The following is a 16,385-nucleotide window of genomic DNA, read 5'->3' as shown; positions in this document are numbered from 1 at the left end:
AATCTCTAGCGATGACGTGGATTACCATTGTCGAAATTTTCAATGTATGTTATTTTACAGAAGTAAACTTTCCAAGAGGGATCAGCTTCTCCCTTGTCAGAATAATCTGGGATGAAATGTAATCTCGTGCATAAGCCTTTTTGATTATATTTTCATTTTTTTTGTTATTATTGGAAATTGCCGAAAATTTGTCTTCACGAACATTTTACTCTTAGGACTAATCGATATAATAGTAACTCCTCCAGAATTGACAATAAAATGCTATTCTCGCTTACCAGGCAGTATTTTAAAAAAAGTTTTTTTTTAGTTTTTAATAACTATGGACTGTGGTTCGTTCTATACTAGAGTGGAACTTTGGTGACTAACCTTTTAGATTTGGAGTCGCACGTTATAACGATTGTTATTGGTGGATTTGCTTGTATATCCGACTGTAAAAATTATGCTGGTATGGTTGGGGTTTTGAATACTTAGGCTTCATTATGTTTTGCTGAAAGACCAAATAATTTATTCTTGCCCATTAAAACAAAGAATTTTCGTTGGATGATGGGCAAGAGGATGACACTTCTCGTAATTAATGATTAAATTCAAATATCGTAATGGCTGCCTATTAAATGCAATGATATATTGTCTGGTGACCGAAATGAATGATAACACTCTCTACAATAGCATATAAAAAAATAATGCTATCTTATCTGATGACAAAATTACTACTACTACTCCTAACTGCTCACCGCAGCACCAAGTCACCTGAGGCCAATACAACTACGCCTACTCCTCCTCCGGCACAATCTATTCAAAGCATCCCTGTTTATACCCTCCTAGGAGGCTCCCATTTCCCCTAAATACTTTCTTAGGACTTCCTCCCGCCCCAACTGAGGACGACATGCTTTCCATTTAGCCCTACACGGTTGGCCGAAAAAACAATCTTCGACAATCTGTCTCCTTCATCTGTAGAACGTGCTCAAGCCATCTCAAACTTTCTCTCATTATGGCCCTAGAAATCGGGATTGAACCTCACTTTTCATATGTCCTACTGTCTGAAATACGTTCAGTCAGTAGGATACCCAAAAAAGTCTGCCGGCAATTTCTCTGGAAAACATCTAGCAAATATTTTTCCGTTTTTTGGAGCGGTCATGCTTCAGAACCATATTTGACCACTGTCATCACTGTAACTTCCAACATTCTAATCTTGGTTCGTAGACTTATCTTCCTGTTCTTCAAAACTTTTTTTCAAGTGTGAAAAAATACCTTACGCCTTGGCAACTGTACTTCTAACATCTTTACTGCACCCACCGTCCTTACTAATAGTACGACCAAGGTAAGTGAAGCTGTCCAGGTGGTCAATAGTTTTGCTACCAAGCGTCACCCTTTCATCTTCTCTTATTCCTAGACTTAGCGACTTAGTCTTCTCAATGCTAGTTTTCAAACCTATTCTAGTAACCTGAATTCGCAAAACCTCTAAAAGTGTCATTCATTTTGCTCACATTATCTACTAGTATGCTTAAATCATTAGCAAAGTCTTAGTCCAGGAGAGTTTAACTTCCCCTAGATTCCGTGTTCTTCAATTACCTTTACTGGGCTTCTTAAGACAAAGTTCACCAAAATGATCCATGTAAATGACGATAGGAACCAACCCCGTATTAACTCCTGATATAATGACAGAAAAAATAACTACACTAGGTTTGATATGAAGAAAAAACAAGAGTGTCACTTTGTTCAGTGACAAATAAATATCATTGTGTTTATTTCCAATGATAGAAAAAAATGACGGATTTGTTTTACACCAGCTAAGAAAATGTGACACTGTATCTGATGACATATATGAACTATGAAACCTATAAAAATGAGAAGGGGGAAATGACACTTTGATCTATGATAGGGAAAATGGTTCCACTTTTTGTAATTATACTTTTGGCGGTGACTGAAAAATTAATGCTCTGACATCTCCTCATATGAGTTAGTCTTTCGCCTTCTCACCTTCTTAAATGAACCGAATTGCGATGCATAAATAGTTTTGTAACGAGGTTGAAAGAAATACAAATGTTCCTAAATACGTTTTAGCCTTTTCTCAGTCAAACCCCTAAGGCCATCTAAGGATCGGAAGACCTGTATTTTTCTCCATGGACATTCTGTTATCTGTAATTTTGTTTAAGGCCTTTTAATTTGTGTAATCTGATCCAAAAGTGAAGTACTAGGGCTTGTAGCTCTTTCAACACGAGTCCTCCGACTCCACTCCCAAACCTTTCCTTATACCCCCACCTCATTATATTAGATCAGAAAGTTAAATATATTACAATTTATCCAAATCGCAGCAGTACGATTCATTAAGAGTTGCACAAGGATAGGTTCTTGGGATGGTGCTTCTTCTAGACCCCTTCCTTTTATAGAAAGGCTGACATGTCATGTTTTTATTACAATTAGGAACACTTGCACAAATGTTTTCAAGCTTAATCATTGAACAAAGCTGTTCCATGGAACTTTACAAAAAAAGATACTTTATCCCAAAAAATCAGTTAAGGTTACCCTTAAGAGTGCATACCCTTAAGGGTAATAGTATCAGGTAATCGTAATTTGGTTAGTGTAATCGTAAGGGTGAGTAAAGGGTTAATTTTGCAAAATGGATGTCAAAACTAAACCATCTTAAGCAAATTTTTCGTGGACTATGAAAATTTCAAAAGAGTTCAATTGACGTTCTGAATCCCTAAAAATAAGAAAAACTTAACTCTACTCATTTTTTAAATTTAGGAAGGCATATACACAAATTATTTTAATCTGGGAGGAGGGCACAGTTTTAAAATAGGGGAGGTACTATATAGCTAATATAAAAATGATAAGAAAAATTTATATATCTCTTCCCCTAGACCTCGAACTGAAATTAGAAAAACAGCGCCAAGAATATGAAGATCTGACAAGCAAATATGAAATGCTTGAAGAAGAATATGTTGTTACTAAGGCTAAACTGACTATGGAAAGTGAGCAAGTTGAAAACGATTTCATATTAATCAAAAGAGAATATGATCAAATTAACGGCGAGCTTCGAGCACTCAGAGACACCTATAACTTTCGTCAAGACACGTGGATAAAAGAGAAACTTCAAATGCAGGTAAGCTAGCCATAGTAAACGGCTGAAAATTTTTTCTTATGAACATGGACTAAGAGCCAATTAGTATGAATAGGTATTGTTTTTTTTTAAAGTTTTTTAAAGTTTTTTTAGTTTTTTTTAGTTTCTTTTTAATTTTTTAGTTTTTTCTTTTTAATTTTTTTTAGTTTCTTTTTAGGTTTTTCTTTTGGTCTTTTTTTTTAGAAATCAGTAGTTTTGATCAATGATCAAAAACGAGGCCATTTAATCCAAAAATGACAGACTAAATCTATATATATAAAAATAAGTTGTCTGTGTGTGTGTGTGTCGAGTGACGTCATGTTTGTGTGTCGACTGACGTCATATTTGTCGACTGACGAAATTACAGACCGGGACATCGGGACACAAATGACGACCGGGACATCGAGACATAGGGAATATAAATGACGACCGGGACACTCAAAGAGAAAGCGACCGGGACACAAGGAATGTTCGATTAGCAATCACCATCAACAAAGCACCGGGACACAAATGACGACCGGGACATGGGGAATATAAATGACGACCAGGACACTCAAAGAGAAATTACAGACCGGGACACCGGAACACAAATGACGACCGGGACAAACATGACGACCGGGACAAAGGGAATATAAATGACGACCGCGACACTCAAAGAGAAATTACAGACTGGGACACCGGGACACAAATGACGACGGGGACACAGGGAGACAACAACAACGGGGAAACCGGGGGGCATAGGAGGATATATAAATGACGACGGGGACACAGGGAATTTTCGATTAGCAATCACCATCAACAAAGCTCAAGGGCAATCATTAGAATAATGAGGTATAGATCTGAATACAGATTGTTTTTCCCATGGACAATTATATGTTGTATGTTCAAGAGTCGGTAAACCTGACAATCTATTTATATGCACAGACAATGGGACAGCCAAGAATGTTGTATATTCGCAAGTTTTAAGTAGTTAAATATATATATCTATATTCACAGGTGGGACACAGGGACACAACTACAATGGCGCGTAACTAATAAGGCGCGTAACGACTTACGCGAGCGGGGGGCTTGGGGGGTGCGAAGCGCCCCCACCAACTAGGTGCTGGGGCAACAGCTAGTGAATTGATAAATATTAAAAATATCATTTCAGGCTACTTATCTTCACGGTTATTAAAAAAAAAAAAAATTCAGGGAAATTTTCGTTAAAAAAAATTCTCGTTAAACAAAATGAAGTGTATACAAAGCGTAGACTTGAACTTTAAAACGACGGCTTAACAGGGTTGATACTGAATACTTCAAATTTTTCTGAACATTTTGAATGTTGTGAAATCTTCTACTCAAACTTGCAAAAATTTTCTAAGAATTTAAACATGGTGCTCATTTTCAGTCAATTACCTATAGATATCTAACTGTTTATTAGTAATTTTATAAATGCTATGGATGACAGACTCACAGTTCCTTATTTAAGTAAAATGCGGACTACATTTAAATTTTTAGAAACTTTTTGACATTTTTCATTTAGCACTCGGCTTACAGGTCTTTTAGAGTTGTGATCGTTGATACCTGGATAGAAGATAGCAAATAAAGTGAGTGTTTTAGTAGTGATTCGATTTAACCGATTTAACCGTACTCAGTATACTAGCAGGGAATGCAAACAGCCACAAATCCAACCTTTCTCCTAAAGGACTACTAAGAGCTCTTATGAAAATTTTTATTTTTGCTATTTTACAATATACTCTTATTTTTATATTTTTTCGGTGAGGAGAAGAACTATGAAATTTTTATTTTGTATTATGCAGGATGTTTTTATTCATCAGTTGATCATGTGATCCTTACATTGTTATCTGCTTTCTTTTATTATTTCAAACTAGCTGTTTGGGGTGGCGCTTCGCGCAACCCCAACACCTAGTTGGTGGGGGCGCTTCGCGCCCACCCCGAGCCCCCCCGCGCGCGTAAGTCGTTACGCGCCGACTTATATATCCCCCTGTGCCCCCGGCGTCCCCGTTGTAGTCGTCCCCAACACCTAGTTGGTGGGGGCGCTTCGCGCCCCCAGCCCCCCCCGCGCGCGTAAGTCACGATTGTAGTTGTGTCCCTGTGTCTCACCTGTGAATCTATATATATATAAAAATAAGTTGTCTGTCTGTGTGTCTGTGTGTCAGGTGACGTCATGTTTCTGTGTCGACTGAAGTCATGTTTTCGACTGACGAAATTACGAAATTACATTGGGACACAAATGACGACCAGGAAACCGGCACATAGGGAATATAAATGACGACCGGGACACTCAAAGAGAAAGCGACCGGGACACAAGGAATGTTCGATTAGCAATCACCATCAACAAAGCACCGGGACACAAATGACGACCGGGACACAGGGAGTATAAATGACGACCAGGACATAAGTAAAAAAAAGCTAAAAAAAAAACTAAAAAAGGTAAAAACTACAAAAAAACTAAAAAGAAAAAAAACCAAAAACTAATAAAAAAATTTAAAAAACTAAAAAAGAAAAAAAAATAAAAAAAGGAAAAAAAATGAAAAATAAAGGAGAAAAACAAAACTAAAAATAATAAAAATAAAAAAAAATAAAAAGAAAAAAGAAAAAAAACTAAAAAAACTAAAAAAAAGTAAAAGCCAAAAAAAAAAAAAAAATAAAAAGAAAAAAAGGGGAAAAATACAAAAATTTATTTCATCATATACCATTTCAAAAACGAATGTATAGCCTATACAAACCGGGACACCGGGATACAAATGACGAACGGGACACAGGGAATATAAATGACGACCGGGACACAGGGACACAACTACAACGGGGACGCCGGGGGGCACAGGGGGATATATAAATGACGACGGGGACACAGGGAATGTTCGATTAGCAATCACCATCAACAAAGCTAAAAAGGCAATCATTAGAATCATGAGGTATAACTAAAAAAACTAAAAAAAGGTAAAAAACTAAAACCTAAAAAAAAGACCAATTCAAAAACGAATGTATATACAGACCGGGACACCGGGACACAAATGATGACCGGGACACCGGGGACACAGGGACACAAATACAACGGGGACGCCAGGGGCACAGGGGGATATATAAATGACGACGGTGACACAGGGAATCGTCGATTAGCAATCACCATCAACAAAGCTCAAGAGCAATCATTAGAATCATGAGGTATAGATCTGAATACGGATTGTTTTCCCGTGGACCATTATATGTTGCATGTTCAAGAGTCGGTAAACCTGACAATCTATTCATATGCACAGACAATTGGACAGCAAAGAATGTTGTATATTCGCAAGTTTTTACAAGTTGTTGTATATTCGCAAGTTTTTACGTAGTTAAAAACATATATATATATATATATATATATATATATATATACAGGTTGGACATAGGGAGACAACTACAATGACGCGTAACTAATATGGCGCGTAACGACTTACGCGCGCGGGGGGGCTTAGGGGGGGGGCGCGAAGCGCCCCCACCAACTAGGTGTTGGGGTGGCGCGAAGCGCCACCCCAACAGCTAGTATATATATATATATATATATATATATATATATATATATATATATATATATATATATATATATATATATACGCAGTTAAAATATATATATATATATATATATATATATATATATATATATACATATATATATATATATATATATATATATATATATATATATATATATATATATATATATATATATATATATATATATATATATATATATATATATATATATATATATATATATATATATATATATATATATATATATATATATATCACAGGTGGGACACAGGGACACAACTACCATGGCAAGCTAGTATGTATATATATATATATATATATATATATATATATATATATATATATATATATATATATATATATATATATATATATATATATATATATATATATATATATATATATACATATATATATATATATATATATATATATATATATATATATATATATATATATATATATATATATATATATATATATATATATATATATATATATATATATATATATATATATATTATTCACAGGTGGGACACAGGGACACAACTACAATGGCAACTTACGCGCGCGGGGGGGCTTGGGGGGGGGGCGCGAAGTGCCCCCACCATACCTAATTTAGTATAAATTTATAGGCAGACTTCAGTGATGCTTTTCAAAAAAGTAACAGCTGGATATCCCGTAACAACGTTGCTTGGCCATTTTACTAAGCAACGCCACCATACGTATCTAAAATCCCTATCTGAGATATAATTGTTTTCCTCTCATAAATCAGGATATTTTACAGGCCGACTTCAGGGACATTATCCAATAAGATATTAGCTGGATATCTACTAACGTCACTTGGCCGTTTTACCAAGTGCCGTCACTATATATATCTAAAATCCCTATCTGAAATTAAATACCCACCTTTCACATATAAAAAAATTTATAGAAAAAAAAAACATCAGCCTGGTTTCCCATAGCGACGTTGCTTGGCCGTTTTACCAAGCTACGTCACGATATATATATCTAAAATCCCTATCTGGGATATAATTGCTTCTCTCTCATAGATCAGAAATTTTACAGGCAGACTTCAGGGACTTTTTTTCACGAAGATATCAATTGGATATCCACTAATGTCACTGGGCCCTTTTATCAAGTGACGTCACGATATATATTAAAAAATTTCTATATGATATGAAATACCCTCTTTTCATGTAAATCACTTGTAGGCAGACTTCAGAGTTTTTTTTTCAAAAAATTATTCTCTGGATATCCCATAATGACATGGCTTGGCCGTTTTACCAAGTAATGTCACTATACGTATCTAAAATCCCTGTCTGAAATAAAACACCCACGTGCTATAGATATAAAAGTTTTACAGGCAGACTTAAATGACTTTTTTTTAATAAGACATCAGCCAGACGTCACAAAACAAGTCGCCTGGCCGTTTTGCTTGACGTTTCTCAGTTTCGATTCTTACACTGAATCGGACGGTTTAAATTTGTATTTTTAGGTCTTAGTTTGTTTGCAGGATACTTGAAGGTTCTTTTCTTCCGAATGTGCTGCGTCCCTTTTCTTGTTCTTAAGAATAATTATAAAATGTAATTCTTCAGACAAATTTTTTTTACAGTTTGTTTCCTTCAAATGGTGTATTAATTAAACCTTCTTAAACAACTGGTCGTAAATGATCAAATAGCCCAAATGCATGTTTTGATCTTTCTCTGTCCTGTAAAACTTACATTCTGTAACATAAAATCTTTTGAATTATCGTAACTCGATTCTTTAATCACTTAATACTATGTGACAGATATGTTTGTTCTGTAAAACTCTATTACAGATATGCTCTGTTACATAAAGCCTTTCGAATTACCAAGTTCAGATTTTATGCTCACTTTAAACTATGTGACAGATATATTTGTTCTACACGATTATATAACAAATACATTTTGTGACATAAAGCCTCTTGAATTACCAAATACAGATTCTGTGCTCATTTAAAACTTTGTGACAGATATGTTTATTCTCTAAAATTATCTTACAGATATGTTCTGCTCCATAAAGCCTTTCGAATTACCAAGTTCAGGTTTTATGCTCACTTTAAACTATGTGGCAGATATGTTTGTTCTGCGAAATTGTATTACAGATATGTTCTTTGACATGAAGCCTTTTTAATTACCAAATACAGATTCTTATCTCACTTTAAACTATGTGACAGATATGTTTGTTCTGCAAAATGATATTAAGGATATGTTCTGTTACATAAAGGCTTTCGAATTACCAAGTCCAGATTATATGCACATTTTAAACTATGTGACAGATATGTTTGTTCTGAATAATTATATTACAGATATGTTCTGTGGCATAAAGCCCTTTGAATTATGAAATGCAGATATGTGACAAATATGTTTGTTCTGTAAAATTATTTTACAGATATGTTTTGTTATATAAAGCCTTTCGAATTACCAAGTGCAGATTTTATGCTCATTTTAAACTAAGTGATATATATGTTTGTTCTGCTCCATTGTATTACAGATATGTTCTGTGACATAAAGCCTTTTGAATTACCAAATACAGATTGTCTGCTCACTTTAAAGAATTGGACAGATATGTTAGTCCTGCACAATTGTATTACAGGTATGTTCTGCTGTATAAAGCCTTTCGAATCATCAAGTCCAGATCGTATGTTCACTTTAAACTATGCGACAGACATGTTTGTTCGGCACAATCATGTTACAGATATATTTTTTAACATAAAGCCTTTTGAATTACCAAATACAGATTCTGTGCTCGCTTTAAACTATTTGACAGAAATGTTTATTCTGTAAAATTATCTTACAGATATGTTCTGTAACATAACGCCTTTTGAATTGCCAAAAATGAATTTGGTGTCCACTTTAAACTGTGATAAATAAATAGCAAAAAGTAAGTGTTAGACATCAGGAAAACGTTGTTACTAGCCAGAGTTTGGTGCATCACAATCGGCCATGCTTCGAACACGAATCGATTAAAATTTTCCCCAGAGGGATGGGGAGTGTTCTTGAATGATTAGGGAAGCGATCATAAATTAGAAAAATAAAGAAGTTTTTCTTCAAATGAATTTGAAAGGGAAAATTTTCCAACGGGAATTTCGCAAAGAAATTTTCCTTGAGGATATCTTTCGTGGAGTAATTTTCCAAAGAGGGGGAGGTGGATTTCACGGCATTATTAAAAATTACATTATCTTAAAAAAACGAAAAATAAACACAAACACACCTTGCTAAAAAATATGGCCTCCATTTATATTTAGTGCTTACCTTATTATATTTACTTCTGAATTATAACTTTCATGTTAAGTTTTAGGCAACTTTTAGTGACAATGAAGCGAACGAGCAAAAAAAGGACTGTACAGGTCCATTTTTGTGACTTTTCCTAAGTCACATTTTTGTGACTTTTGTCCCTTAAATCTTGAAGCTTTCAAATTGTGTTTATGCTCAATAAAACTAATTTATCTCCCAAGTTTTTCCCCCGGTCATATTTTACAAAACAGATGATTGTAGAGAGTTGAAGGGGCTCCAACCCATATTGTTTTAAGAGGTAAAATTTTCAGAGGGTCACCAACACAACCCTAAGTTTTGGTGCATCATACTTTTTTTCTAATTCAGTTTTAACCCTTTCCTACCCTTAGGAAAAGCTGCGAGAATTGGAAGAGAAACTTTCCAGATCAGCTGGAGATGCATCTTCAACCCAAAGACTCAGGGATATCATAGAAGAAAAGAAAAGACAAATGGAAAGGACCAAAGAAGAATCAAATGCTCTTCAAGATCAACTCTCTATAGCAAAGAGAGAGGTGAGTTATCAATCTCACAGCAAAGAATCTGCCAAATGGGCTGGCAACCAGAGGTATTACTCTGGCGTTTCTGTCAAAATGTTTCGGGGGAGGGCAATGGCATTTTACTGACTGGTTGGTTATTTTTACCGGCTGATTTTGGTGGTATTGCTATTAAATACTTAATTGATATACCGTTTTCTAACGACTTAGACTGATTTTTTTTGTTATCTATTTCTTTCAGCTTCTTTACTCTAGTAAAAAACTAATTAAGCTAGTAAAATAGTGGCAGGCTCAGCAGTATTTTACTGACTCAACTTTTTTCGACTGGCTGAAGACAGTGGGAGGACGTTTCGTCCCATGTCTGACGTCCCTGCTGATAAAAGTAGGGACAAAAGACAAGGAATCCGGAATGCAAAAAGCCCATGTTTTAAAGTAGTTTCAAGTGTTAAAAAAACAAAAGTGTACAAAAAAGACAATTAAAAAGATGTGCAAATATATAAAACAGATATAATATTTTAATAAGAAAATGAAGAAAAACCAAAAATCCTTTTTTATATTTAAGATCGTTTATTTTAAGAAGATAACGGGTTCAGCGCAAGTATTATTGAAGAGAGATATCCTTCTCATAAATAACACATTTTACCGCAAAAAGGATGTGCAATAAATATAGAAATACAGAAATATTTTCTTTAATAGAGATAATGAATATGAGGATACTCGCTATTTAATCTATTTATATCAAGAGCATAGCAGAAGGATTACTTTCTAACGTTACTTTCTAACGTTTTTGTTTTAGTTGAAGATTATTCAATTCAGTTTTAGATGCGTTCTTCTTAAAATAAGCGCTAATATTGTTTCTAGTCAAAACCACAGTGATTTTTTGTTTTTATCTAAGTTTTTTCTTCATTTCGTTAAGGTTTTCGTTAAGTTTGGGAAGTCTCCTATGTGCAGAGTATTTCCATGGCTACGGATCACTTTATAGAGTATGGTATTGCGTGTTGTGAACTATATATTGAACACAGTGTTCAAGGCCATATCCACAGGGGATCCGATGTGTTTTTTAAAAGTTTTTGTACCCTTTCTCCCCAGAAAAAAAAAGTTCTGGATACACCCTTGACTGTGTCATATCAGTATTGTGTTAGTATCTTTTTTCATTCGTTTTGTATAATCAGCCAAAGTTTTTCAGCCTTCGCTGTGTTCTACAGTTGATTAATAAACAGATCAATTAATTTATAAAATGGTGTATTTAATAATATGTAAGTCTAAAAGCGAAATCAAGGTCTTTAAGCTTTCCCTAGGAGTATTTTCTGTTTAACGATTTGAATCGGGAATATTGGTAAAATTGTTGTCGTAGGTGATTCATGTTGTTTAATTTTATTATATATTATACAAAACTATACTAATTGGTATGTGTACCAGTTGTACTGAATTTTTTTAGGGAAAAATTGTGACCTTCTCACTACCTTCTTTCTAGCAGATTAATCCATTCAAATTTTAGCAGTTTAAAAATATTTACTACAATACGTACCATTGCTTAGTAGATATTTTTCTAAACCCTTTTGAGGTGAGCCCGATCGTATGTGCCGTTGAGCTCTGATCTGGAAATTAAATTAAAAAAAACAAGTTTTTTTAACTGAAAGTAAGGAGCGACATTAAAATTTAAAACGAACAGAAATTACCCCTTATATGAAATGGGGCTGCTCCTTCTGCAACGCCCTGCTCTTTACGCTAAAGTTTGACTCTTTCTCTCAACTCTACTTTTTGAAAACATAAAAACTTTAGCGTAAAGAGCAGGGCGTTGATTAGGAAGCAGCCCCTTTCATATACGGGGTAATTTCTGTTCGTTTTAAGTTTTAATGTCGCTCCTTACTTTCAGTTAAAAAAACTTGTTTTTTTTATTTAATTTCTGAAAGTTTTTTAGTTAATCCATGTTTTGATTTCGGCTCTCCGCAGATGAATAATTAAAGCGAAATTTTTATATTTACTTATTTGGCTAAATAGCTTTCCCATAGTTTTGATTGAATGATTTTGCGAAAAAAGGAGGGGAAGGAGGCCCAGTTGCTCTTCAATTTTTTGGATACTTAAAAAGGCAACTAGAACTTTTAGTTTTTACGAACGTTTTCATTAGTAAAAGATATACGTAACTTACGAATTAGCTTACGTAACAAACTTCTATGTTCGTATGTTTTTATTACGTATATGAGAAGGTTCGCCCACTCGTCAATACCTCGTCAATAACTCTTTCCATTAAAGCTTAAATTTTGTCCCCTGAATCACAAAGGCCGTAGAATAAATAGTTGAAATTACTAAAAATCCTTTAGCGTAAAGAGTGAGGTATTAGGAGGAGTTGAACCCCTTATATGCGTAATATTTTCTGTTCGTTTTAAGTTTTAATGTTAATCCATACTTCCAGTTGAAAAAAACTTTTTCATATTTATTTTCTCATTGTTTTTTTTAAATAATGCTAGAAAATGCTGCGCCCCCTTTATGGAAATCTTCTTCCCCCATGACCGATTCCTCCATGGAAAATTTACCCCACATAGCCCTCTCTTCTCAACCCCCCCCCCCTCCCAACCAAAAAATCCCCCTGAAAACGTCTCTACATTTCCCAATAAACATTAATATATGCAAACACTGGTCAAAATTTGCAACTTGCAGCCCCTCCCACGGGGACTCTGGGGGAGTAAGTCGTCCCCAAAGACATAGTTATAAGGTTTTTCGACTATGCTGAATAAAATGGCTATCTCAGAATTTTGATCCGACTACTTTGGAAAAAAATGAGGGTGGGAGGGGGCCTAGGTGCCCTCCGATTTTTTTGGTCACTTAAAAAGGGCACTAGAACTTTTCATTTCCGTTCGAATGAGCCCTCTCGCAAAATTATAGGACCACTGGGTCGATACGATCACCCCTGGGAAAAAGAAAGAAAAAAAACAAATAAACACGCATCCGTGATTTGTCTTCTGGCAAAAAATACAAAATTCCACATTTTTGTAGATAAGATCTTTGAACTCATACAATAGAGTTCTCTGATACGCTGAATCTGATGATGTGATTTTCGTTAAGATTGTATGACTTTTAGGGGGTGTTTCACCCTATTTTCTAAAATAGGACAGATTTTCTCAGGCTCGTAACTTTTGATGGGTAAGTCTAAACTTGATGAAACTTATATATTTAAAATCAGCATTAAAATGCAATTCTTTTGATGTATCTATTGGTATCAAAATCCGTTTTATAGAGTTTTGGTTACTATTGAGCAGGGTCGCTCCTTACTATAGTTCGTTACCACGAACTGTTTGATTTAATTTAGGTAGAGGACCGTGTTTTAAAATAAATATATGGAATGTTATTCTTATAAGTCATTTGTTGAAATACAGTTAGTTTATTAATTCAAAGTATCACCAATACTGCCTATAAATTGTTATATTATTACATTTTATATAATTTATTTCCAGTATTAGCTACTACAATTTCATAAAACTAAATTGAATTTAACAGCCTGAAGATAGCTCGGCAATGTTGTTTTACCAAAAGTTGGGTTTTCAGGTGCGGGGTTTCAAATGTGTATCAAGGTTCTCCGTGTTCAACCCAAAAAAAATTTGAAGTGTTTTCATCTCACGGGTTCCAAGCGTGTTGGACACGGGTTCCTCAAAATTGTAACGGACCAGAGTATTATGGTTGAAAACGGGCTCTGAAAAGACATTCTCCCGCGTTGAAAACGGCAGTCAAAACGTTAATCTGCGCGGGTTAAGGGTAACCTTGTCGAATTACGACTTGGATGAAGGTGGCCTGAAAACGACGCTCAATATAGTAGAAAGATTGAATCTCTAAATAAAATATAGTATGGATCTTACTTTGTCGCCATTGTAAAAAAAAATTGTTTTGAAGGCTGACGACCTTAGGAAAAAACTGGAAGATTTTGACAAAGTCAGCAAAGTTCAACGCAATATGACTGTTGATACTACGGAACTTGAAAAAGAAGTCTTACGTTTAAGATCCTGGTAAGTATACATTTTATTCAATGTTTGTTGAGCAAAAATAAAATGCCCCTCGGTACGTATTTACATAGATTTTAATACAAAATCATTACATTTATTGAAAATCATATCATATTGTATTATTTGTTATAAACAGTTTTTTTTATTATAGGTTACTATTTAATGTATAAAGTTGTGTAACTTACTATTATCAAATATATAAGTTATAGTATTTTATTATAAGAAACTTCAAATGCAGGTAATCTAGCTATCAGGGGTGTTTCCAGGGAGGAGAGTGAGTAGGAGACTTGAACCCTCCTCCCCTCCTGCCCCTCAAAATTTTTGTCCGACTCGTGAAAACGTAACGAAATAAATACAAATCAATTTTTGTTGCATTTTTGAAGTTATTTTGTGTACCTCTCTCCTCCCTCCGAAGAAAAGTAACCCACACCCAAATAAAAATGTTGGATACGCCCTTGATAACCCCAAAACAACTAGGGAATAAAATTATTTGGATATTTTGTTACTTTTCCTCAGTCGTGAATTTTAAGGTCTCTAAGAACTATAGAAAATGTGGAACCTCTGGAACTTTTAATATGTCAGTTCAAGAAACTCAGATAAACGAACCAGTTCTTTTTTTTCAAAATCATTTTGGTTCATCTCAAGAGAAGGTACAACTTAACAAAACCTCCTAAAACTAGGTAAATCACATGGGAAATGTAAGAAACAGTTTGTAAAATCGCGAGATTTTATCAATGGTATTCTGGCACTAAAAGCCCCTCTATGTAAGCTATGAGATTGATTAAGTTTATAGCAATAGTTCCACAAAAAGTCGAAAGTCCCACATTTTTATACGTAGGAGTTTGAAACCTCTACATTGGGGTTATCTGGTATGCTGAATTTGGTGGATTGATTTTTATTAGGATCACTTGATGTTTGGAGGTGTTCCCCCCCTTTTACCTCTTGGGTAAATCCAGGAAACTCAGGATTTTTACGAGCTTTTTTTTAACAATTGTCTATAGCTATCAGACAATTGTCACATTTGTTGATTGACGACTTCTTTCCAAATTTATAGAAATCAGAGATGTACGCCTGAGACACCCAGAAACGGCCTTTTATGGCCGTATTAGTCACTTTTTGAGTATAGCTGATTCTTGCAAGCTGGGAAAATTTATTCTGAAAGCTTACCGCCAGTTGTGGCTATTATTAGAAATTAGAGCCAACCTCGCTGGCAAGCTCACGAATATCGCCCTTAAATTTGAAACGAGCGCAGTATCCGGCTGCAATAGCCAGAGAAATACCAATTAAGACAGAGCATAAGAAACCATGTCGTGTTTTTATGTCAATTTCCTACCAGTAGCTGAATCGTGGAATGGAATTTGACCAGTAATCGAATAGTAGTCGGTAATACAATTAAACCATAAATACCATCGTAATCTGCCAAATGTAATCCGAATTTAAATGCAATTTAATTTTTGAAAAAGTATTTTTAGCTGTCTAGTGAGGCCAACCCATTGACGGCAAGGCCATAAAAAAAAAAAAAAAAAAAAAAAAAAAAATCAAAATGCAATTTTAATGAAATTTATCAAACGGTAAGGGAAAACCACTGAAAACAGCATCCAAGTATTTTAGAGAATCATAGAGAAAGAAACTTGATGACGATTATACATTAATGGATGATTTTACAGTTAGATTCATATTTTTCTGGACGTTAGAAAACTTTGCATTTATTTTATGTTGTTCATCTTTAAATGGGTAAAGGAGTAAATGATATGGATTATCCTTTAAGGATAGTGAGACCAACTGCTGAAACGGAATTTCAATATTCCTGAGAAGCAGAAGAAAATAAATTTGACAACATTATATAAACGCTTTATAACTTTACTAGTACAGCGTCATATTTTTCGCATGTTACATAGCTTTACACATAATCATTCTGTATTATTCGTCTTTTGTTTGATCAAGTCATTTTAGGATTGTG

At 34.5% G+C, this 16,385-nt stretch overlaps 1 protein-coding gene across 1 annotated transcript in view; it reads left to right on the top strand.

The window, feature by feature from the left end:
- The window catches only part of LOC136040707 (centrosomal protein of 290 kDa-like), a 229,687-nt gene that overhangs the window by 137,487 nt on the left and 75,815 nt on the right, over positions 1 to 16,385 (top strand). The window contains exons 23-25 of the mRNA XM_065725009.1: positions 2,862 to 3,103; positions 10,287 to 10,448; positions 14,316 to 14,428. Coding sequence (XP_065581081.1) covers positions 2,862 to 3,103; positions 10,287 to 10,448; positions 14,316 to 14,428 — 517 coding nt within the window. The remainder of the gene's footprint in view (positions 1 to 2,861; positions 3,104 to 10,286; positions 10,449 to 14,315; positions 14,429 to 16,385) is intronic.

This window comes from Artemia franciscana, chromosome 21, assembly GCF_032884065.1.
Source record: "Artemia franciscana chromosome 21, ASM3288406v1, whole genome shotgun sequence".
Classification (NCBI taxonomy): Eukaryota; Metazoa; Arthropoda; class Branchiopoda; order Anostraca; family Artemiidae; genus Artemia; species Artemia franciscana.
The sequence above is the reverse complement of the archived record's forward strand: the minus strand, read 5'-3'. Positions and strand labels throughout refer to the sequence as shown.